This window comes from Columba livia, chromosome 2, assembly GCF_036013475.1.
Source record: "Columba livia isolate bColLiv1 breed racing homer chromosome 2, bColLiv1.pat.W.v2, whole genome shotgun sequence".
In the NCBI taxonomy this organism is placed as follows: Eukaryota; Metazoa; Chordata; class Aves; order Columbiformes; family Columbidae; genus Columba; species Columba livia.
Window position 1 is genome coordinate 6,655,170 of NC_088603.1, and position 19,073 is coordinate 6,674,242.

General features: G+C 39.9%; 1 protein-coding gene across 1 annotated transcript in view; it reads left to right on the forward strand.

The window, feature by feature from the left end:
* Window positions 1-19,073, forward strand: part of LOC102083872 (sodium channel protein type 5 subunit alpha) — a 194,471-nt gene that overhangs the window by 58,884 nt on the left and 116,514 nt on the right. The window contains exon 7 of the mRNA XM_065055229.1: window positions 7,081-7,311. Coding sequence (XP_064911301.1) covers window positions 7,081-7,311 — 231 coding nt within the window. The remainder of the gene's footprint in view (window positions 1-7,080; window positions 7,312-19,073) is intronic.

Genomic DNA, 19,073 nt, shown 5'->3' on the forward strand with positions numbered 1-19,073 from the left:
AGCAAAAACCATGCATGGTAGATCCTATCGGTGATAATCCTGAACAGATGTTGGCAATTACACGTCAAAAATACTCTAAACATGCAGAGAACTGCTCAGATTCTCACGCACAGCTCTTTAAGGTTATAAAGGATTTTCCATCTATCACATTATGTACATCTACACTGTAATATAGATCTAAATAAATTCCATGGTGTAAACTTTTATGGACGGCATTCACATGGAGTACGAACTAGAAATAGGAATTCTGGAACTGATATGTGAAGAAAACACGTATCTAAGGCTCACTCTCTCATTCCAACATTAAAGTGATGAAAATCGGTGAAATTATTGAAAGAGCAAGGTACTTTTCATTGGAAGTGTGTGTCAAAATATAGCTTTTAAAGATTAATTTAAGATAATTTATTTTGTCTGGTATTCCTTGAACTCAGTTTCTGTCTTAATTTTTGTCTTTAAGTTTCAAAAGAATGATCTCTTATCAGAGAGGATTTGCTCGGTGTTCTCTAATTGTATATCCATTGAGAAAGGACTTTTCTTTTCTTGGGAAACAGAAAGTTGAGCATAGTTTTACAGATCATGTGGGATAGTCGTGGCTAATCAGAAAGAAAACTGGAGTTTCCTCGGTTCCTTTGCTAGCAATTCGAAGGCACAGCCATCTCCAGGGGACACCATTCGCTTTCTGTCCTGTCTCAAGCTTCAGCCTCTTCAGAACAGAGCTTGTCAATATTGCTGAGTTTTATATATATATATATAAAAATATATATATATATTTATATAAAAATATATATATATAAAAATATATATATAAATTTTCTGCTGCCCTATATCAGAGCAGATTCTTGTTTTGCAGCAATTGATAAATTTTGGCTGTTTTTTTAGTAGAAAAGGAGTACTGAGATTCAGATTTTCTTTTTTTTTTTAATACACCCAAGTGATGTTAAAACCAGAGTTTTTCCATTTGTTGGTTAATATATTAAAAAAAAAATGAGGAGTATTATTTATTACAGTAATACATAATAACTCACATTCTCTCTTATTTCTGACTGACTATTTGATTAGTTTTTTTGATAACTGCATCTTTAGGTACAAGTAACTAAATTATTTCCTGACGTAACTGCATGAAGATATACTAATATATCATCTGGCCTTAGATTTTTATTGTCAAGATTACCTGTGCCCTGTTTAAATTACAGATGTGGAGAGCTACAAATTGCTAAGGAACAGCAAGCTGCCTGTAGAACAGAGTTATTTTTGTTTTTAACGTTAGCAGATAATTTCAGAGGAGTTGGTTCATTTTTCAGTTAGACACATGTATTTTAAAAGAAATATTGGCCATGATGCTGTGGTTTATTTGGAGATCAGTCTGAGTTTTTAATGATAACACAGGCTTATGCTGAGATGAAATATTTTTCCACAATAAAAATGAATATATGATGAACACTAATGTCTTCCATGAGATTTTGGGTTCAAGTGCTAGGGAGAGTCAAAGGAGGCTGTTATTTCTGCTTCCTCTTACACCTAAGGTGAAGAATGCAGGGGTGTATTCTCCTTTGCAAATATCTAAGCTTTTCCTTAATAAAATTGATCCCACTTTCCTATCAGGTAGTTCTGTTTGCACAAACATACTTGGACTCAGCGTGCTCAGTGAAATTGTTTACTGAAAGTAAGGGGCCAAGTCCTGTACAGTATAAGGCTTCAGTCCAGCAAAGCACTTAGAGGCTGGTTTTCAAAGGCGTTCTGCTCCACTGGAAATCAATGAGTTTCACTATTGACTCCAGAGGGAGTCGGTAGAGCTCACAATTAGTGCTTTTAAAAGTCTCACCTACCTTCACTGCCTTGCTCTAAGTGCACATGCAGGCACAGGGACATTTACGGGACTCAGAAAGATCTCCCAAATCCTTGGAGTCCGTTCCCCTGGCCTAAGGCTGTGTTTAGGACAGCTCAGTCCTGGCCTGATATTTATTACCTGACTTATTATAACAATCCTTCAAAGGTGGAAGCCTCATGGTCTTCCTGAGCAGTCCGTTCCAGCACCTCGTTACTTTCGCCATTAGATTTGCCCTGGGAGGACGAGTTCAGATGCAGATTTGGCGACCCAAATATTAGTGTTTACCAGGAAGCTGTGTGCTTCCCGCTCACTGGAGATCTGGGGCTCAGTTTGGTGGCCATCACGCTGGCATCTCCTGCTCCCCAGGGCCAGGGATCACCTGCAGGTCCTATCTCTGAATCCAGACCCCTACCTAGTCTCTTAGTGTATTATCAGCTCATTATTTTTTACCTGACAGGCAGGACATCATGTCTTACCCTTTGTGGCAGCCCTTAACATGCCAGAGAATCTTCACAGGTTCCCTCAATTTTCCCTTTTCTGCACTAAACACACCCATTTCTTTCTGTTTTCCAGTTGCCAATGGTATTGGGAGAACACGAGCTGTGTACAGTAGCTGGATATCTGTTTATCCAGCCTCATTAAAAGAAAGTTACTCATTTTTTCACATACCCATTCTGTTGAGATTTTTAGAAACAGTTAATATTTTCTCTATAGGAGCATAAAACCTTTAACTCTCAGTGATTTTTTTTTTTTATTACTTAGCGTCTTGCACATTGCCATGGCAACTGGATTTGTTCATTTTCAATTTAGATAGGAACATGGTCAGCAGCTGAATAACCCACTGAAGTCACTCACTTGTCTCCCATTACCAGCATATCCAAGTCCCAGTGTGCTTGATAGGAACCATTCCCAGAACAATAAAGGGTCTCAAAACATGTTCTACCTGCGTGGAAAACACCGGCATTTTTTGATAACTGCTACTTGAGGTAGTGTAAAACCCTGAGATAGACCCTCCTGTGCCTCCCCACAACCAGGATTTCGTAAAGTACCTGTATCCAGAGAAGCTCTGCTGCCCTTTGTGGAATGGACATGTACATCATGAACACCTCACATAAAATGACAGGATACCTGCGAAAGGTGACCTCATAGAAAATTGGGCCAAGGCACTTTGGGGCCTGATCCAGCTCCCGTTTAAGTTAGTGTGAGTCTATAGGCTATAAATAGTGCTGTGAATGTTATCCAGTACTTTACTGATAGCCAGAACAGAGCTCTGAGCACAAGAATTAAAACTGTGGGGAGGAGACTGAACCCTGTTCACTGCTTCAATCTCATGGAAGTTCTGCAGAGAGATAAATGTCATTCTTCTGGTGGGTAAATTACTTAACTCAAGATGTAACTATCCCAGAGGTGAGAAATACATGACATATTTATGTTTTCCTTGGAAACTGGCCTGACAGTCACATTTCCATGCAATGATGGTCTACAGGAATGCTGACAGCCATTCACGTCTGCCAGCACGCTGTTAAACTTTTTGCTGCCCCACGTGTCATTAGCTAATGACAAAATACATTAGTCAAAAGTGAAATCTTCTCTCCCTACATGCATGTGACTAGTGCAGACATTTGCAAGACACGTGTATCCTCATAAGAAGGGGTAGGCTAGATGGGGACAATCATGCTGCAAGTCACAACTCTTTATTTTTCCTTCTTCCTGCTCATTTCCAGCCTGTGCATGAAAGTGTCTGATGTTCTACAGGTGATTGCCAACATCTGGTATAGATGTCATACTGAATTACGCTAATACTTTCTCACATCTCGTGGGAGGAATGGATGGTGTTGTGAGACCTTGCCATTGCTCATTGTTTGGTGTTGCTTGCATGTTTTTATGGTTTCTCGTTTGCATTTGGAAACTGATTATTTAATTAACCTCTGAATGTATTATTTTCTACATGTATTAACAGGAATGTTTGGGCCAAATCCTTCTTGCTTTCTGCAGATGTCAGGCTGCCTCTACAGTCCCCATTCCACTGACTTGGGATGCTGTGGTGGTGTTCATGTCACGCAAGCAGGATTTGGCCCAGAAGTGTGGAAAGAATTCAGTGATTCAGGAAAAAGCTGTATCGATTATTCCATAGGGAGTAATCTATAGACCCATTGTCATTAACAGGTGTAGATGTTACTCAGCTTTGGATCAGATCCTCAGTTTTTTCTGCATGTTGCCTGTTTCAATGTTTGACTTACAAGAATTAAGTAAATGCCTTTAGTGTCCCATAAATATTCTCTTCTATTAAGCTATATTACAGTGCTCTCATTGGCATTATTTCAAGGGAGGATTATTTATCCAGAAGATTTAACAGTGCTCTGAATTTGAATACATCTAACATTGTTTTTACAAACATAGGATTGATTCAGAGAAATGCAGAGCACCTGCAGGAGGTTATGGATGTCCTTATTTTCCCTCAGCCCTTCCATTTATGAGGCACAGAAAGTTTAAATGTATGGTGATTTAAACACTTCGCTTAGCAGTGAGTTGTGCCAAGAAACTTGATGGATGGTAGTTCATTTTCTGGGCAAATTTTTTATTTAAAGGGTGAGAAAAAAAAAAGTTTGGTTTTCCTGGAAAGTTTTAAGAAAGGTCCAGGAGGCAGAGCACAAGTTATTTTTAAAAGCTTTTAATTACAGCAATTGTATTACTAAAACATTCTCTTCTTAAAATGTTCAGAAGCCTGTATGCTATTGAAACAAAACAACAACAACAACAAAAAAACAACTACAGAAAAAAAGAGCAGAAAGCCCTTTCACAAAGAAATTATTTGATACCTGCAAGGAATGAACTTTCAAAACTAATAGTATAGAATTACTATTCTATTTAAAACCCCAGTAAGTAAACTGAGAAAAACATGTTTCATGAAATGACCTTGAAATTAACAACACTGGGGCTTGATTTTTGAAACAGATAAATTTTATTGGTGATGAGGATTTTGTAGGTCTTGTTTTCCTAATATTATCCCTGTTTACATTAGGACTCCCATTGTCCTTGGCCATTTGGGTAAGATTAATTAGTGTACTTAGATGATACAAATGCAGCCTCCAAGCTTGAATTTGTATTACAAACAAATAAATGTGCTGCGGGGATTCCACAGACGCTACTGAATTAAAAGAAGTTGTGGTTTGGCTTTTATCCCTTTTTTTAAGACTTGGTTTGCATTTGGGCTTCCCAAGTTTCACCAGCTTCAGTGAAGAAATGTCTATGCTTTCAAAGGACAGCCAGTGATGAGAATAATCAAAACTATTTCAGAATATTAGATAGAATTAAAAAAATGTTCTATTGCATTTACAGATCATATTTGTTTTTCCCCACCCCACTACTTCTTTGAGACCTGAATCTCTTAAAGGTCTTACATTCTTAATACTGGATAAGGGTGAGAGAGCAGAAAATCCTTTAGAACTAATTTCACCCGAGACTAGATTATCAGCAGAGTTATACTTTTTATTTAGGCATGAAAATAGGTAGCCAAATCTATAAATGAACTCAAAAGTTCAAAGCTGTCCTTTTCCTAGGTACCTGAACAGATTTGTAAAGTCTTGTTCTAGTGAAGGGTACAGGTAGCATGAAAATCCAGGTTTTGCTTAATGTTTGTACTGCAATATTTTTTGCTTTATTTTTGAGTAGAGCAGGGAGCTGTTGAACCTCTCCCTCTTTACCATGACACAAACTAGCTTAAAGGAGGCAAACGAAGAATTCAGGGGAGAAAGGGGCTACCCACACCAGATGGGTCAGTCCCTTTTGGTTAAATGGCCATTTAATATCCATTAATATCAGTTGCAGTTTAACCTAATGGCAGTACCTTATTCAGGAGTGGAATATTTTAGGCTGCTGGACCTGTTGGCCACTCTGGCAGCTCATCCTCTGTTGAGAAACTATGATTTCCCCTTACTTGAACTGCAGAATTTTAAGCAAGACCAATAACTCATTTTGCCTTCCTATGAGTCCTCAAGTGTATTTTGATTTTATTTTAAATTATACAGCACTAGCTCAGCCTTTGTGACTGCCAAACTCTTGAGGTAGAATTCCAGGGAACTGAGAATTAATGTGTGTGATCATATTCAGTGAGCAAATCAACACGCTTGTGAGAATTGCCCAGGAGAATTCCTCCTGTTTCCTCTTTGCATTTTCTTTTTTCCATTTAACTAAATTTCTCTTACTGCTGCCATAGTGGTGACACTGATTATCAGAAACACTGATTACTACTTATTGAGTATTAATGAAATATAAATAGTAAAAGACCCAGCAAGATTACTACCCCCGTGCAGCTGATACTAACGCCCTACTGCAGCACACAGGTTTAGAAGGGTCTTTTTTTGAGAAGAGTGGTTTTATCATGTTCATGTAATGTTCAATCAGTTCAAATTGTGCTGATCTGCAGGAACACTTCAAAAGCAAGCAATATCTTTTGAGAAAACAGTGTACTTATATATATCTGTGCTGAAGCTAGTGTTATAGGGTGAAATAACACAGGAGAAGCTGATTTGTGTGACCCAAGCCTTTGGTGTTTGTAATAAAACGAGTTATCTGCATTGGCAGCATGTTACAAAATTATTAACTTTGCCCAGGTATTGCTGAAGACTCAGGTTTTTTTACTCAAATAGTTTCCACTGGATTTATTTGATTGCCCATATTATTTATCTTATTTCTAATCCCAAATTGATGTTGTCTTAAGCAAATGAAGGCAGAGGAATTGTTCATATGAGGCCAGCGAGCTGGATTTGGCACTAGAATATGTAAAATAATCGGGGAATAAATAACATTGCTGTACCTCTTCATCTGTTTATGTGAGGGATAAAGTTATCAGAGTCACCTGAGTGATTTTAAACTAATTCACGTTCTGAAAATTCAATAGGATTTAGGCTTTACAACCTTTACTTCGGCTCATGAAAATATAAAAGGCATTCCATATTTTCTTTATCCATGAATATTTTTGTATCTCACTGTTCCTCCATCCAGTTCTTTCCTTCCATTTTTAAATCAGTGTTTGTGTAAGAGTTTTACCAAGACTTTTGTCCAGACAAAAGTAGGTCAAACTAAACGTTCATAGTGATGACTTGTCTCTCGTTTCTGCTGTCCAGTTACAAACACATAGTAGAAACCCTTTTGAATTTCACTTCCATGGAGATATTTCATCCTGAAAAGCAGCTGTCTACAGGCATTTTTAAGCCTCTCAGTCTATAAACTCTTGGCTTTTATCTCCCTAGGACTGAAGACCATTGTAGGGGCACTCATCCAGTCTGTTAAGAAACTTGCTGATGTGATGATCCTGACCGTTTTCTGCTTGAGTGTCTTTGCCCTCATAGGCCTCCAGCTCTTCATGGGCAACTTGCGACACAAATGTGTCAGGGACTACACCAAGTTTAACTTCACCAACGGCACGTTGTACTTGGATGGTAGGATGTGGAACACCTCAGAGGAATTTCTTAGTGATCCAGGTAAACTCTTTACCCTGTTGTCTGCTTTTTGGTTGTTTGGGTTGACAGGGTGTTTTTTCTGTATTAGTTTGGTTTGGTTGGTGTTTCTTGGGGTTGTTTTGTTTGTTGGTGTTTTTTTTCTTTTAGTAAAATCTGTATGTGAATCAGCAAATGCAGCATTATGTGACTACTTGCTCTTCATTATGTTAATGTGGTTTCAAAAGACATAGTTAGCATTTTCTGATCTCTGTGGTGCTTCACAATTCATGCTAAAAGTATTTCTAGTACTTTCCTATGATACAGACTAAGGTCCTTGGGCACATCATTGATGATTTTTATAGTTTTAGGGTGTTTCATGACATTTTTCTTAAAAATCTCTTTCCTGGAGTCAGGCAGTCACGTGAAAATTTCATCTCAGAGTGTGGGTCTTGTTTGCATGCTGTTTCTTTAAGATAATTCATAGCTCTTACATTTTCTAGAAAAACTTTAGCATTTGAATTAAGAGTCTTAAAAAATCAAAAAGCGAAGCAGAGCAATACAGTATTTATTAATCTGAAAAATCCCAAGGGCATTTTTTTAAGGAACTCTTATGCTATTAGGGCCCTAACTCATTATCTGGGTTGGGCCATCCTGCAGTATCTGGTGCTCTGATGTTTATTATCAAAAGGCTTGTTTCTAGGCCAAAGCAATATTTAATACTCGACAGTCTTCTGTACTTTGCATTACAATGAAATAGGTTCACTGAACTCATTTATTAACATTTAAAAAAAATAAAAATAAGCATTTCATGTAAATAAATTTCAGAATGTAAACAAGTGGCCCAGCTGTTGCTCCTCCAAAACCCCTTCTGTCACCAGAGGACCCACACCAGTTGCAATGGACATGGGTCACATCTGAAACTATTCAATGATGCTCTTGAGAGAATGAAGCAGCCAGAGTGACGTGCATTGGTAGGAACTTGTGACCAGTGACTTCGGGTATTTTATTTGTTTTGAGGAGGAGAATGAACCACATAGCTCATTAACTGGAAATTTGCTTGGGAAGTACTGGTTTGGTTGGTCACTTTTGTCATGGGGTACTTCTGCTCTGACTATGTGGACCCTACAGTCCATAATTTGTGTATCTCCAGCCATCTGCACTATAAAAACCATCAACCTGACTCCCTGCAGTTGCCTGGCTTGACCCAGGGCTCAGCTGGATGCCTGGCATAAGGTTGCCCCAACCTCTGCTGGCTTCTCGGCATGGTACATGTCTTCAGCCAGGCTACGTGGTCCAGAGACTGGGCCAAGGGCAGTCCCACCATTCCCCACTGTTGAATTCTGGCATCCTTAGTTCCTGGAAGGAAGTGGTGTTAGGAAGGTCATATTCAAGGAGTAAAAAAAACCTCAGCATTGGTGTGTTTAATGCATGATGTGGTTGGTGCAGCATTAAGGAATGGTGGCTCATGAAGCTCTGGCTGAATGGGGGTCATCTTTGGGACTAACCCTGACCATCAGGTTATGTGTCACCTCAGTATCACCCTCTTGTCAGCTGAAATGTGGAAATATCTCTGTGCCAGAGCAATAAAAACTACATTGAACCTATGCTTTCTGGTGATAAGCCTGCTGGCATGTTTTCCCACCCATGCTCTCCATGCTTCCAGCTTGGAGATGAGTGCTTGAGGAGCTACCAAAGATGTCTCTGCACCTGTGGGGAAATAAGGCTCTTCACGGCTCCTCCACCCACAGATAACTGACAACTCTGTGAGGTGACGCTCTGCTTCTTTCATAGAGGCATTGAGAGATACAATAGCAATTCTGGAAGTATAAAGGCATGCAATAAAGGTGAAGGGATGAAGTGGAGCTGTGAAGATAGTCTGGCTCTCTAGGAATGGAATAGGGTAAATGTACCACTGGATGGTTACACAGTTAATGTCAGGACCAGCTGCAGCCTTGTTTTAAATGGGAGGAATTGTACAGCTGCTCCAGCATGCCATGACCAAATTTATTTGTGTGGTCCTGATATGGGGAGAAGGAGAGATGCTCCCATAAATCCATTTAGTAAATCCAGAAATGGTTAATATGGTTGTGAAAATACAGTTGTTATCACTAAAGGAGATTTATCTGCTACAGAGATAATCAACTTGGTGAGGTAATGGATTAAAGTGAATTAAAGTATGAGTATGTGAAATTAATAGTAAGAAAGAATAACACCAGTGAATGGTTTTTTATGTTTTCACAATATCTGAAAATAAAGACATGGTTCATTATAGCAAACAGATGTTAGTTATGGAGGATGGACAAAAATATAGTTGAAGCAGTAAGTCGGTTCAGCTAGCCACTGAACAACTAGAAGAAAAGTAGATTTATAGGAAAAATATACTGGCTTCTGAATAAGAATTATGAAGTGTTCCTTGAAATGCCGGAGGAGGTTGCTTAACTATTAGGTTGGAGAGAACAATATTAAGTAGCATTTTCATTTAATGTTGACTATTGCACTAAAGTAATTCAGAAATGGAAGGACTGGCTCATTTTGTAACTAGATGGGATAGTGCTTTATATTTCATTTTGCGTAAGTATTATGGTGAAATGAAGTGACTGTTTAACAAAGTAGTACTGACCACAATTTAATAACAGTCTGAATTTCAAGTGCTGCAGGGAATTAAGCAATACATACAGTTAGATTAAAGTGTAGGCAGACCAAATTAGATAAAAAGAGGAATGTATTAAGAAACAGAGTAGTGTCAGTGTTTATTTTGAAGAAGAACTAGAGGAGAAAATTGGCCAACATGTTGAGAAAGTAGAGTTCACTCGAAGGGAGCACAGACAATTACAGAAGCTCTTTGGAGACTTCAAAACCAATGTGGCTGAGTCAGTTTGGAGCAGGGATACTAATCTAAAAAGAAAACAGAAACTTGATATATTGTCAGAGATTCATTAATTGTTAATTCTATTCATTGGGACACCAAAAGGGGTGATATGCCAGTTCTGCTCTCTTGGAGAATAAAATTTTGCTCTGGATTATCCGAGAGAGTTTTTAATGTTTTAAAGGACAGCAGGGAGCCTCTGAAATGGCATCAGCCTCCTCTTGTGCCCTTGAACCTCTTTTGCGTGAATGGGAAAACAAAAAAAAGAGTAGAAACCCTTAAAAGGGTAATACAGTGAGGGATTGCCTGGTGCTGCAGAGGAAATAGCTGACAGATGTAGTCATAATGTGAACTCAGTTTTCAGTCTTTCAGAGCCCCTTTTAGCTTGAGATAGCTGTGTGCCACAGCCACTTGGTACAGGAGACATTTTGGTTTTGTAGAAGACCTAGGACAGCTTCAGCTCTGCTTTTTTTTCTTTTTATTTTATCTTCTTTCAGGCCCCAGGCAGGAAATTTTTCTCATCTGTCTTATTAACCCTCTTGTTTTGATTTTATGGATGGGACGGGGAAAAGTCAATTTGTAAACTTCATTTGCATCATCATTGGCTTAACCACAGATATGTGGTAACACTTGAGTTTTGGTTGATCCTTGAGGAAATACCCACCATGCCCCCAGGGTTCAGGAGCTCCTGCCCTTAGGCACACCACTCCTCTTCTACCCCTGTGGTCACCACAACCATCTTGGCTGGTGGTGCAGGTGTTTCCCATCCCCTCTGTACCCATATTCCTACCTCCACCACCACTAAAGGCAGCATAACAGCACCAGTACTGGTGGTAAAAGGAATTCTAGTGGCAGAAGAAAAGTCTTTTTTTCCTGAATCTGGAAAAAAAATATTTGGTCCATTTCTGTTCATGATAGATCCATTAGCGGTCAGCCCTCACCACCTCCCTTTTTAGGCCTTTGGCTATTACTTAATCATTCTTGCATGAACTTGTGAAACCTGCATTGCAAGGTTGCTCGTGTTTTTGTGAGTTGTTGGGTTTTCTCCTCCTGACGGTCATGTAAACTGAATCCCACCAGGAGTAAGGATCTCCTACCTATCCACCCAACACTTTTGCTTGTTTTTCCCAGCATGGGGACTCGGGAAAATTCACACTGAGAGATCTCTTCCATTTACTTTCACTAATCACTTAGTTCTAGTGTACAAAAATGACACTGAATGTTCCTGATCAGACTGTCAATAAGGGCACTTTCTTGGCATTTTCATTAAAAGCTATTTCTATGAAAGAATCTTCATCTGAGCTACTGCAGGTGGTTTCTTGACTTAGTTCTACTGGGCACAACAGTCATGGTAAAATAAGACATCTGCATAGTCTCTCCTCAACTCACAGCAGAGACACAGGTTGAAAATTTGCTTTTTGGTGAGCACATGTGCCTTGTGATGAACAGGAGGGATTTTCTGTTCTTTCTACCAATGTAAATGACTCTAGGTCTTTACAATTTACACACCAGCCTCTAAGAAGAAGTCTTATCAGAAGAATTATTCCAGTTTGGTTTTGCCTTCCATGAGTAATGTTTACCAGTGCAAACCTAGGCGGGGGGGAAAGGAAGATAAAGACAGAAGTCACTCATCCAGTCTCCCAGCCTCTTCCGTAGGACTGTTCTTATCCTGTATGAATGGAGTATGGGATGGGGGACAGTTGAGCATTAGATAGAATCAGGCTAAAAAACTCTTTATGTCAAGTGCCAGTGGTAAAGTTAAAATGGAGACACAGCTCATTCACCTGGGAAAACACTGACTATGGTAAGTAATGATTTCTCTACCTTCAATTCTAGATTGGGTAAGGGACTGCAATCAATAAGCCCAAGAAGGATTATTTTTAGACATGAATAATAACAAACTGGGGAATCTGAAGTTGTAGATGCAGCAGTGCTCATATATAAAAATGAATTGAAAAAAAAGTAGAAAATAGCGATAGTTTACATCCACAGCATTATGAAAATGATATGATCAATATATCAATATCAAAGTTATTGAGCTGTCAGTTATCTTAATTCCAATACTTATAAAGATTTCTAGGAAAGCAGCTGCAAATAGCATGCTTGAAAGCCTGTCTTAGGTTGTGGTGTTTAAATTAAAGATATATTTGATGAAGTGAAGCTTTATGAATGTGTGAGTCAGAGTGGATTGAAAGGTAATGATGTCAGATATGTCACTGGCTTAGACATACCAAGGGACTGAGTGTAGTTGATTCACATGGCTGATGATTGTAGAATCTTTAATGTCATTTATGTATTCCATTACTAAAATGGATTATTGACTAGTCAGTAAGTAGCAAGTAGAAGTCTCAGTTTAAATAGTGTGTTCTTTTGTAGAGCAGAGCTCAATGGAAGTGCTGAACAATGCATAAGAAAACCACTTAAGAAAAAAAACTTTAAAATATAGTAAAATTATTATAAAATCACTTTTGAGATGATAATCTTAAACTCCAGTATTTTCTTGTCGTTTTTAAACTAAATACCCTACTTAGAGACACTCTGAAAGGTTCTCGTTTTGAATGTTTTCTCTCATAATCAGTATCTTGTAAGGTAAAATAAAACCATGTAATTTCTTTTAGATAACTCTAAGATATTGAATTTAAAAAAAAAAAATGTTTAAACTTTATTAACCTTTTACTGAGAGGAATCAACTGAGGAAGAGTGTGACCAGCAGATTGAGGGAGGTTGTTCCTCCCCCTCTACTCTGCCAGGGTGAGGCCACATCTGCAGTTCTGTGGCCAGTTCTGGGCTCCCTAGTTTAAGAAGAACAAGGAATTACTGGAGAGAGTCCAGCGGAGGCTACAAAGATGATGAGGGGTCTGGAGCTTCTTTCTTATGAGGAGAGACTGAGAGAGCTGGGGCTGTTCAGCTGGAGAAGAGAAACTGAATGGGGATCTCATCAATGTTTATAAATATCTCAAGGGTGGGTGTCAAGAGGATGGACCAGACTCTGTTCAGTGGTGCCCAATGACAGGATGAGGGGCAACGGGCACAGACTGAAACACAGGAGGTTCCATCTGAACATGAGGAAAAACTTCTTTCCTTTGAGGTGCCAGAGCCTGGACCAGGCTGCCCAGAGAGGCTTTGGAGTCTCCTTCTCTGGAGACATTCCAACCCACCTGGACACATTCCTGTGTAATCTGCTCTGGTGAACCTGCTTTATCAGGTGGGTTGGACTGGATTATCTCCAGAGGTCCCTTCCAACCCCAACCATTCTGTGTTTCTGTGATTGATGTGATATCCATCCAAATAATGGTCTTGGTACATGAGAAGGGCTCACAGGCTGGTTTTGCACAGGGTGTGAATGGACCAGTCTGGCTGCTTGGAGCTGATAAATCAAGAGCGGTTCCAGACCATTAGACAGTACGAAATATTTCTAGAGTCTTTTCATCACCTCCTCTTTGATGCCCTAGGTATAATGCATTGGTGATGCAAACAGGCATGAATGCTGAGGCATATGTCTTTGAATATTTAGAAATATATGTGTGTTTACATATATATATATTCTCTAAGTTTTGTGCCTGATTGTTAGCTCTGCCTGATGAACTGCTTCATTTTTACTTTTAGAACCACTGAAATGGAACTGTATGAACAGATATTCTGAAACTGTATGAGAACTGTATAGAAAATAATGATGTCTGAATCAGATAATAAGTGTAGAGAATTTGGGGAGAGCTGAAGTGTTTGAGGTGTTTTCTGAGGTGGTAATAGAAGACAGTGAGTGTTTGATGAGTAATTATGGAGGTGGGAGGAAAGAGGGAAGCAATAAATCAGGTTGAGACTGGAATAGGTGTTTTATTATGTATGATTGTATGTGAACCAATGATTAAGACAGAGAAACTCTCTGGGCTTTCAGACTGTGCTTGTCAGCGTGGAATCTATGCCTGTTACTTCACCATTAACTGTAAATATTGTGGCTTTGTTCAGGTGCTGTGGATCTTTTGACAAATAGCTTCATAAATGCTCAAACATTAATGCTGTGATGTGTTACTAACATGGGTATTTCATCTGTGCACTTTAATGTTTTAAGCTAAATAGAAAGGCCCAGCAAAAAAAAAAGTACAAGGATCAGAAAAACATAAGAATAGGTGCTGTTGTATCCAATACTTGCCTTTTTTTTTTTTTTTTCCCAGCCATTCAGTGGCATTTTTTGGCCTTGTGGTGTCTTGTCTTGGAACAGTTTGTAAAACAGGAAGATTTGTCCCTCAGGTACATTTCTTTTGCTTTCATCACTGCGTTGCCGCTCACAGAAAGGAGAGATCTGCTAGAGGAAAGATCTGCCGCGGAAGATTCAGACTGAACAGTTTCACAGTTTTCCTCCACCTTCAAACTGTTCATCAGCTACCAAACCAATGTACTTGCACAGTGATGTGCATTTGAAAGGACCTCGTCTGTGCCCTTTGGAGCCTGTCCAGAGACTTTTGCTTCCTCCATGTTCAGCAATAATGTGCCTTGCAAAGGCAAGAGGGAGATTTTGCTTTTAACTCTCAGCCATCAGTACAGGTGCACCATGAACCCACCAGCAGAGAAGGGCTTGCGTTGGTGCTTTCCCTTATTGCGCTGGTTTTAAGGAATATGTAAGGAAATATTTTCTCCTGATACTTTTCATCAACACTGAATTCACTCAAGTGAGGTGGAGATAAAATATGGGAATTGCCAGGCTCAGTCTGGCCTTGGTTATACCTACAACAGCATCTGTCTCTGGCACAGAGCAGCCCCACGTGTTCCAGAAGAAATTCATACAGCCTGGATTATAGATATTTTTCTATATTTTTATTAACATGAACTGTTATAACTCTGGATATCCTTATCTACATAAGCAACAAATCTCTCTTTGAATGTTTTGGCCACAGGGGCAGCCTGCAGCAGTAACGTTTGCAGTTGAAATGGCAAGTGTACTGAAAAATATTTCCTTTATCTTTAGTTTTGGTGTTTTTTTTTCCTTTCCACTCCCCCCTCAATTTTCTTAGGGCAAAAAACATCGTTATCATGTTCTGTGACCGGAACTCTGATAGTCACCTCTTTTTTAAGATAAAAGATCTCAAATTTTTCAATTGCTCTTTATCTTAAACTTTTACCAGTCATTCTCAACTACCCTCTTCTCAATACCCTCCAGTCCAGCAGTTACCCCGTGGAATGCAATGCTGCCGTCTGTCCTCTGGATGAGACAAGCTTCTGGTTTATGGGTTGTTTCCTTTATCCATCCTTCTCCTCCTGCCTCTCCATACTACAGTCTTCTTTGGTCACAGCTTCACTTTATGTAAAGTGTTGGTGAAGAATCCCTAAAAGTATTCTATATCTATACCTGAACTGATGCAGGGAATTTAAAACTTGATGAGATTATGGATGGATTTTGTCTTTCACTGTTTACTTCACATGCTGACAGCACAATATCTCACTTTACACTTCTCCACTCTTCTATTTATTTATTTTTTTTATCAGTGGATAGGCCTCTTTAGTGTTCCTCATTCAGTCCTGGCCTTGGACTTGATTTACCTGGAAAATACTGTGTATAGTAGATTTGTCACCTTTCTGCTCACCCTCTCTATCCTTTGTACTTTAAAATGTAATAAAGTGATGCAGATACAGCCTTCTGCTAGCCTTCAGAGATGCTGCACATTGACTTTTCATCTTAACCTTTGTCTTCTCTCTCTTAGTCATTTTTGATCCAATTCGTTTGTTTTCTTTATCACAGTACAAGCAGGAGTATTTTCTTCTATTTTCTGGCATCTGTAATCAAAAATGCATTCAACCCTTGCAGCAGCTTTTGATTTTAATTCCTTTGTGTGAAACACTTGGGAAAACAACCAACCAACCAAACAACCAAAAACAAAACAAAAACAATACACTACCAAAAGGTAAAAACCTCTACAAAACATCCAGAGAACACACTTCAGCATTTTGCTGCCTATTCATGTGGAGTGTATGTCTAAACAAATGGTACTAACCATGCTTTTAGTTATGCGCTATGCAGCCTACATCCCTAAGAGCATGGGGCTGCGTGCCTGGTCAGATACAGAGACATGGAAGGAGGTTATCTGAAGATGTTTAAAAGCCAGCATGTGTATTTATTACTGATGATCATCTCCTGTCTTGTCTTCCTTGGGATGGTCATGGAGTTGGTGTGGTCTCCAGAACAATGTGACAACATCTAAATTCTCTGTTCCCCTCTGGTCCACACTTCCAAATGCTCCTGATGTGCTTTTCCTTCCCTTGGACCACACAGACAGCACGAACCAGGTGCTGCAGATCTTGGAGGCTTTCAGGGCCTCTTCCTAGTGTGCAGGAACCATCTGGAGGAGGGCTTGATTGATATTTTTAGTGGCTTTTTCTCAAAGAGGAGAAAAAGCTGTACTGTTAAAATTGGACACAATAAGAAGACCGCTTTCCTTCCAGCACCTTGTTGTATGGTGTTCTATGACCTCTTCTCAACCCTTCCATGTGTCCTCAAGGACACATGCCTAGGGCAGTCCCTGAATTCAGAGATGTAGTTACCCTAAATACACGTATAAGCCAATGCTGGATATCATAGAATCACAGAATAGTTTGGGTTGGAAGGGACCTCCAAAGCTCATCCAGTGCCACCCCTGCCATGAGTAGGGACATCTTCACCAGCTCAGGTTGCTCAGAGCCCCGTTCAGCCTGGCCTGGGATGTCTCCAGGGATGGGGCATCCACCACCTCTGTGGGCAACATGGGACAGTGTTTCACCACCCTATAAAGATGTAAGATCCTGAAAAAAGAGTTGTCTGCTTGTATTCTGCCCCTCTACCCACCCAACCATCCTCACAATTAACTCTTCCTTTTTTAACTGAAGGTTGGAAAACGTCCTCCGAGGCAGTTATGGGGCAAGGTGGTGGGAGAGAGCTGGACAGGAGCAAGTGCCCAGGGGAAGAGGGAGGAAAGGATGGGAAGAAAGGGGAGGAAAAAGGGAGAGAAGATCCTGTGAAACCCAGCAGAAGGACTGGCAGTAGCAAATGCCAGGGGAGGCAGAGGACAGTCTGATCCCTTGTCATGAGGTGAGCAACAGGAGAGCACCTGATTATTACAATTATTTGCAACCCCTCTTAGCAGGGAAGAACTAACTGGCAGTGCTGTTTATTCCCAAGCATTCTTCCCTAATAATACCCTTAATACAGCCTGTTCCATCGCTTTTGTGAGGCATGTTTTTCATCTTCAAACTCAATTTCATTTATTAGGGACTTCACCGTATGTGACACAGTGTGCACACAGCAAGTGCAGCAAGGATTTATTTTAATTATTATGTATTACCAGGAGGTACAGTGTGTTTGTGCCGGTGGGCTAAAGGGCGAGGAGAGGGGTGTTATCTATTTTGATTCTGTGTCACGTATCACAACTCTAAGGTGGTGGGGCTTTCTGAATTGCATTTTAAATTTGGAATCAGGACGTTTGGTGACTGTCAGTGCTCTGTGCCAGCTGTAGTGCAGGGAGAAAACCTCCAACCAGCACCCGTGTGGCTGCAATAAATAGTCTGAGATAACAGACACCTCTCTGAAGTTTTTGTTAGAAAGTCAGTCAGAGGACTCCGCTCTGCGTAGTGACTAATGATATTTTAATGCTGCTCTTTATGCAAGTGAGGTAATATATAGTTGTTTGTTTTTTTCTTTTCAAATTGGAATGAATTTGTTGTAAGAAACAGCAAAATATAATTTCAATTGAGTCTTCGAAGGAGGAACAGAAGCTGGATTCAGAAACGGTGTTTTCTAAGCTGACTCTAACCTTTTCTGTTTTTCTGAGCTGGAAACTTTTCCTTAGCATAGAAATGAGAAGGACTTCTACCCTGCAGCTTTACACACCCCACTGGCTTTCTGCGCAGTGGTGTGACATGTAGGTGTGCAAAGTATAAGCTGGAGCCATTGTGAATGTTTGCTCTGTTAGAATTGCCTGGTGTGGAATGGAGCAATGCAGAAATCTGAAAGATAGCGACAAATCTGAATAAGTGTAGAATCAAACAGCAGAAATCATGAGAACCATGAGAATTGACTTGGGAAGCAAGACAGTGCAAGATAGTCTAGAGGAATGTGTGTATTTCTTCTCTACTTGCATACAGCAACTTTAAAAGTAGGGCTAATGTGTGATTTGAGCAGTATAGAATGCAGAGCATGGGCTTGCGGAGACACAGCAGCTCATAGAATCACAGAACGGTTGGGGTGGGAAGGGACCTCTGGAGATCATCCAGTCCAACCCACCTGCTCAAGCAGGTTCACCAGAGCAGATCACACAGGAAGGTGTCCAGGTGGGTTTGAATGTCTCCAGAGAAGGAGACTCCACAGCCTCTCTGGGCAGCCTGTTCCAAGCTCTGGCACCTCAAAGGAAAGAGTTTTCTTCTCATATTCAGATGGAACCTCCTGTGGTTCAGTCTGTGCCCGTTGCTCCTCATTCTATCTAACTCTTGGTGTGACGAAAGGATAAAATTACGTGATATATTTTCATCTTCCTAATGAGGTTTCAAATCTAATTTTTAATGGACCAGTGATCATTAGGGCTTCTACCAAGCTTCGTGGTGTTCCTGGAAAGCCAGGAGGTCTGAGGATGTTGGAGAGATTGAATTACTATGGGTTGATGTAAATGTAATGGAGAGCTGGATTAGTGAACATTGTTTCCTGGTCTGTGTTTAGTTTAAGGTCCGTTTGCTGGTGATGGGAAAGATCAGATGTTACTTGGCTCCATAGTCATGACATTTTGCTGTCTGGGCTTTGTGTCACATCTCAAGACAACCACCAGTAGTCCCTACCAGATAATAATGTTAGTGTTTAACAACTGTGCTGAGTAATATTTGTTACTAACCCTTCACTCAAAACACGGGAATTCATTAGAGGAATGTTTGCTCTTTGATGCTACAGGTGTGTTAATGTCAGTGCCAAGGAAGATGTGACCCA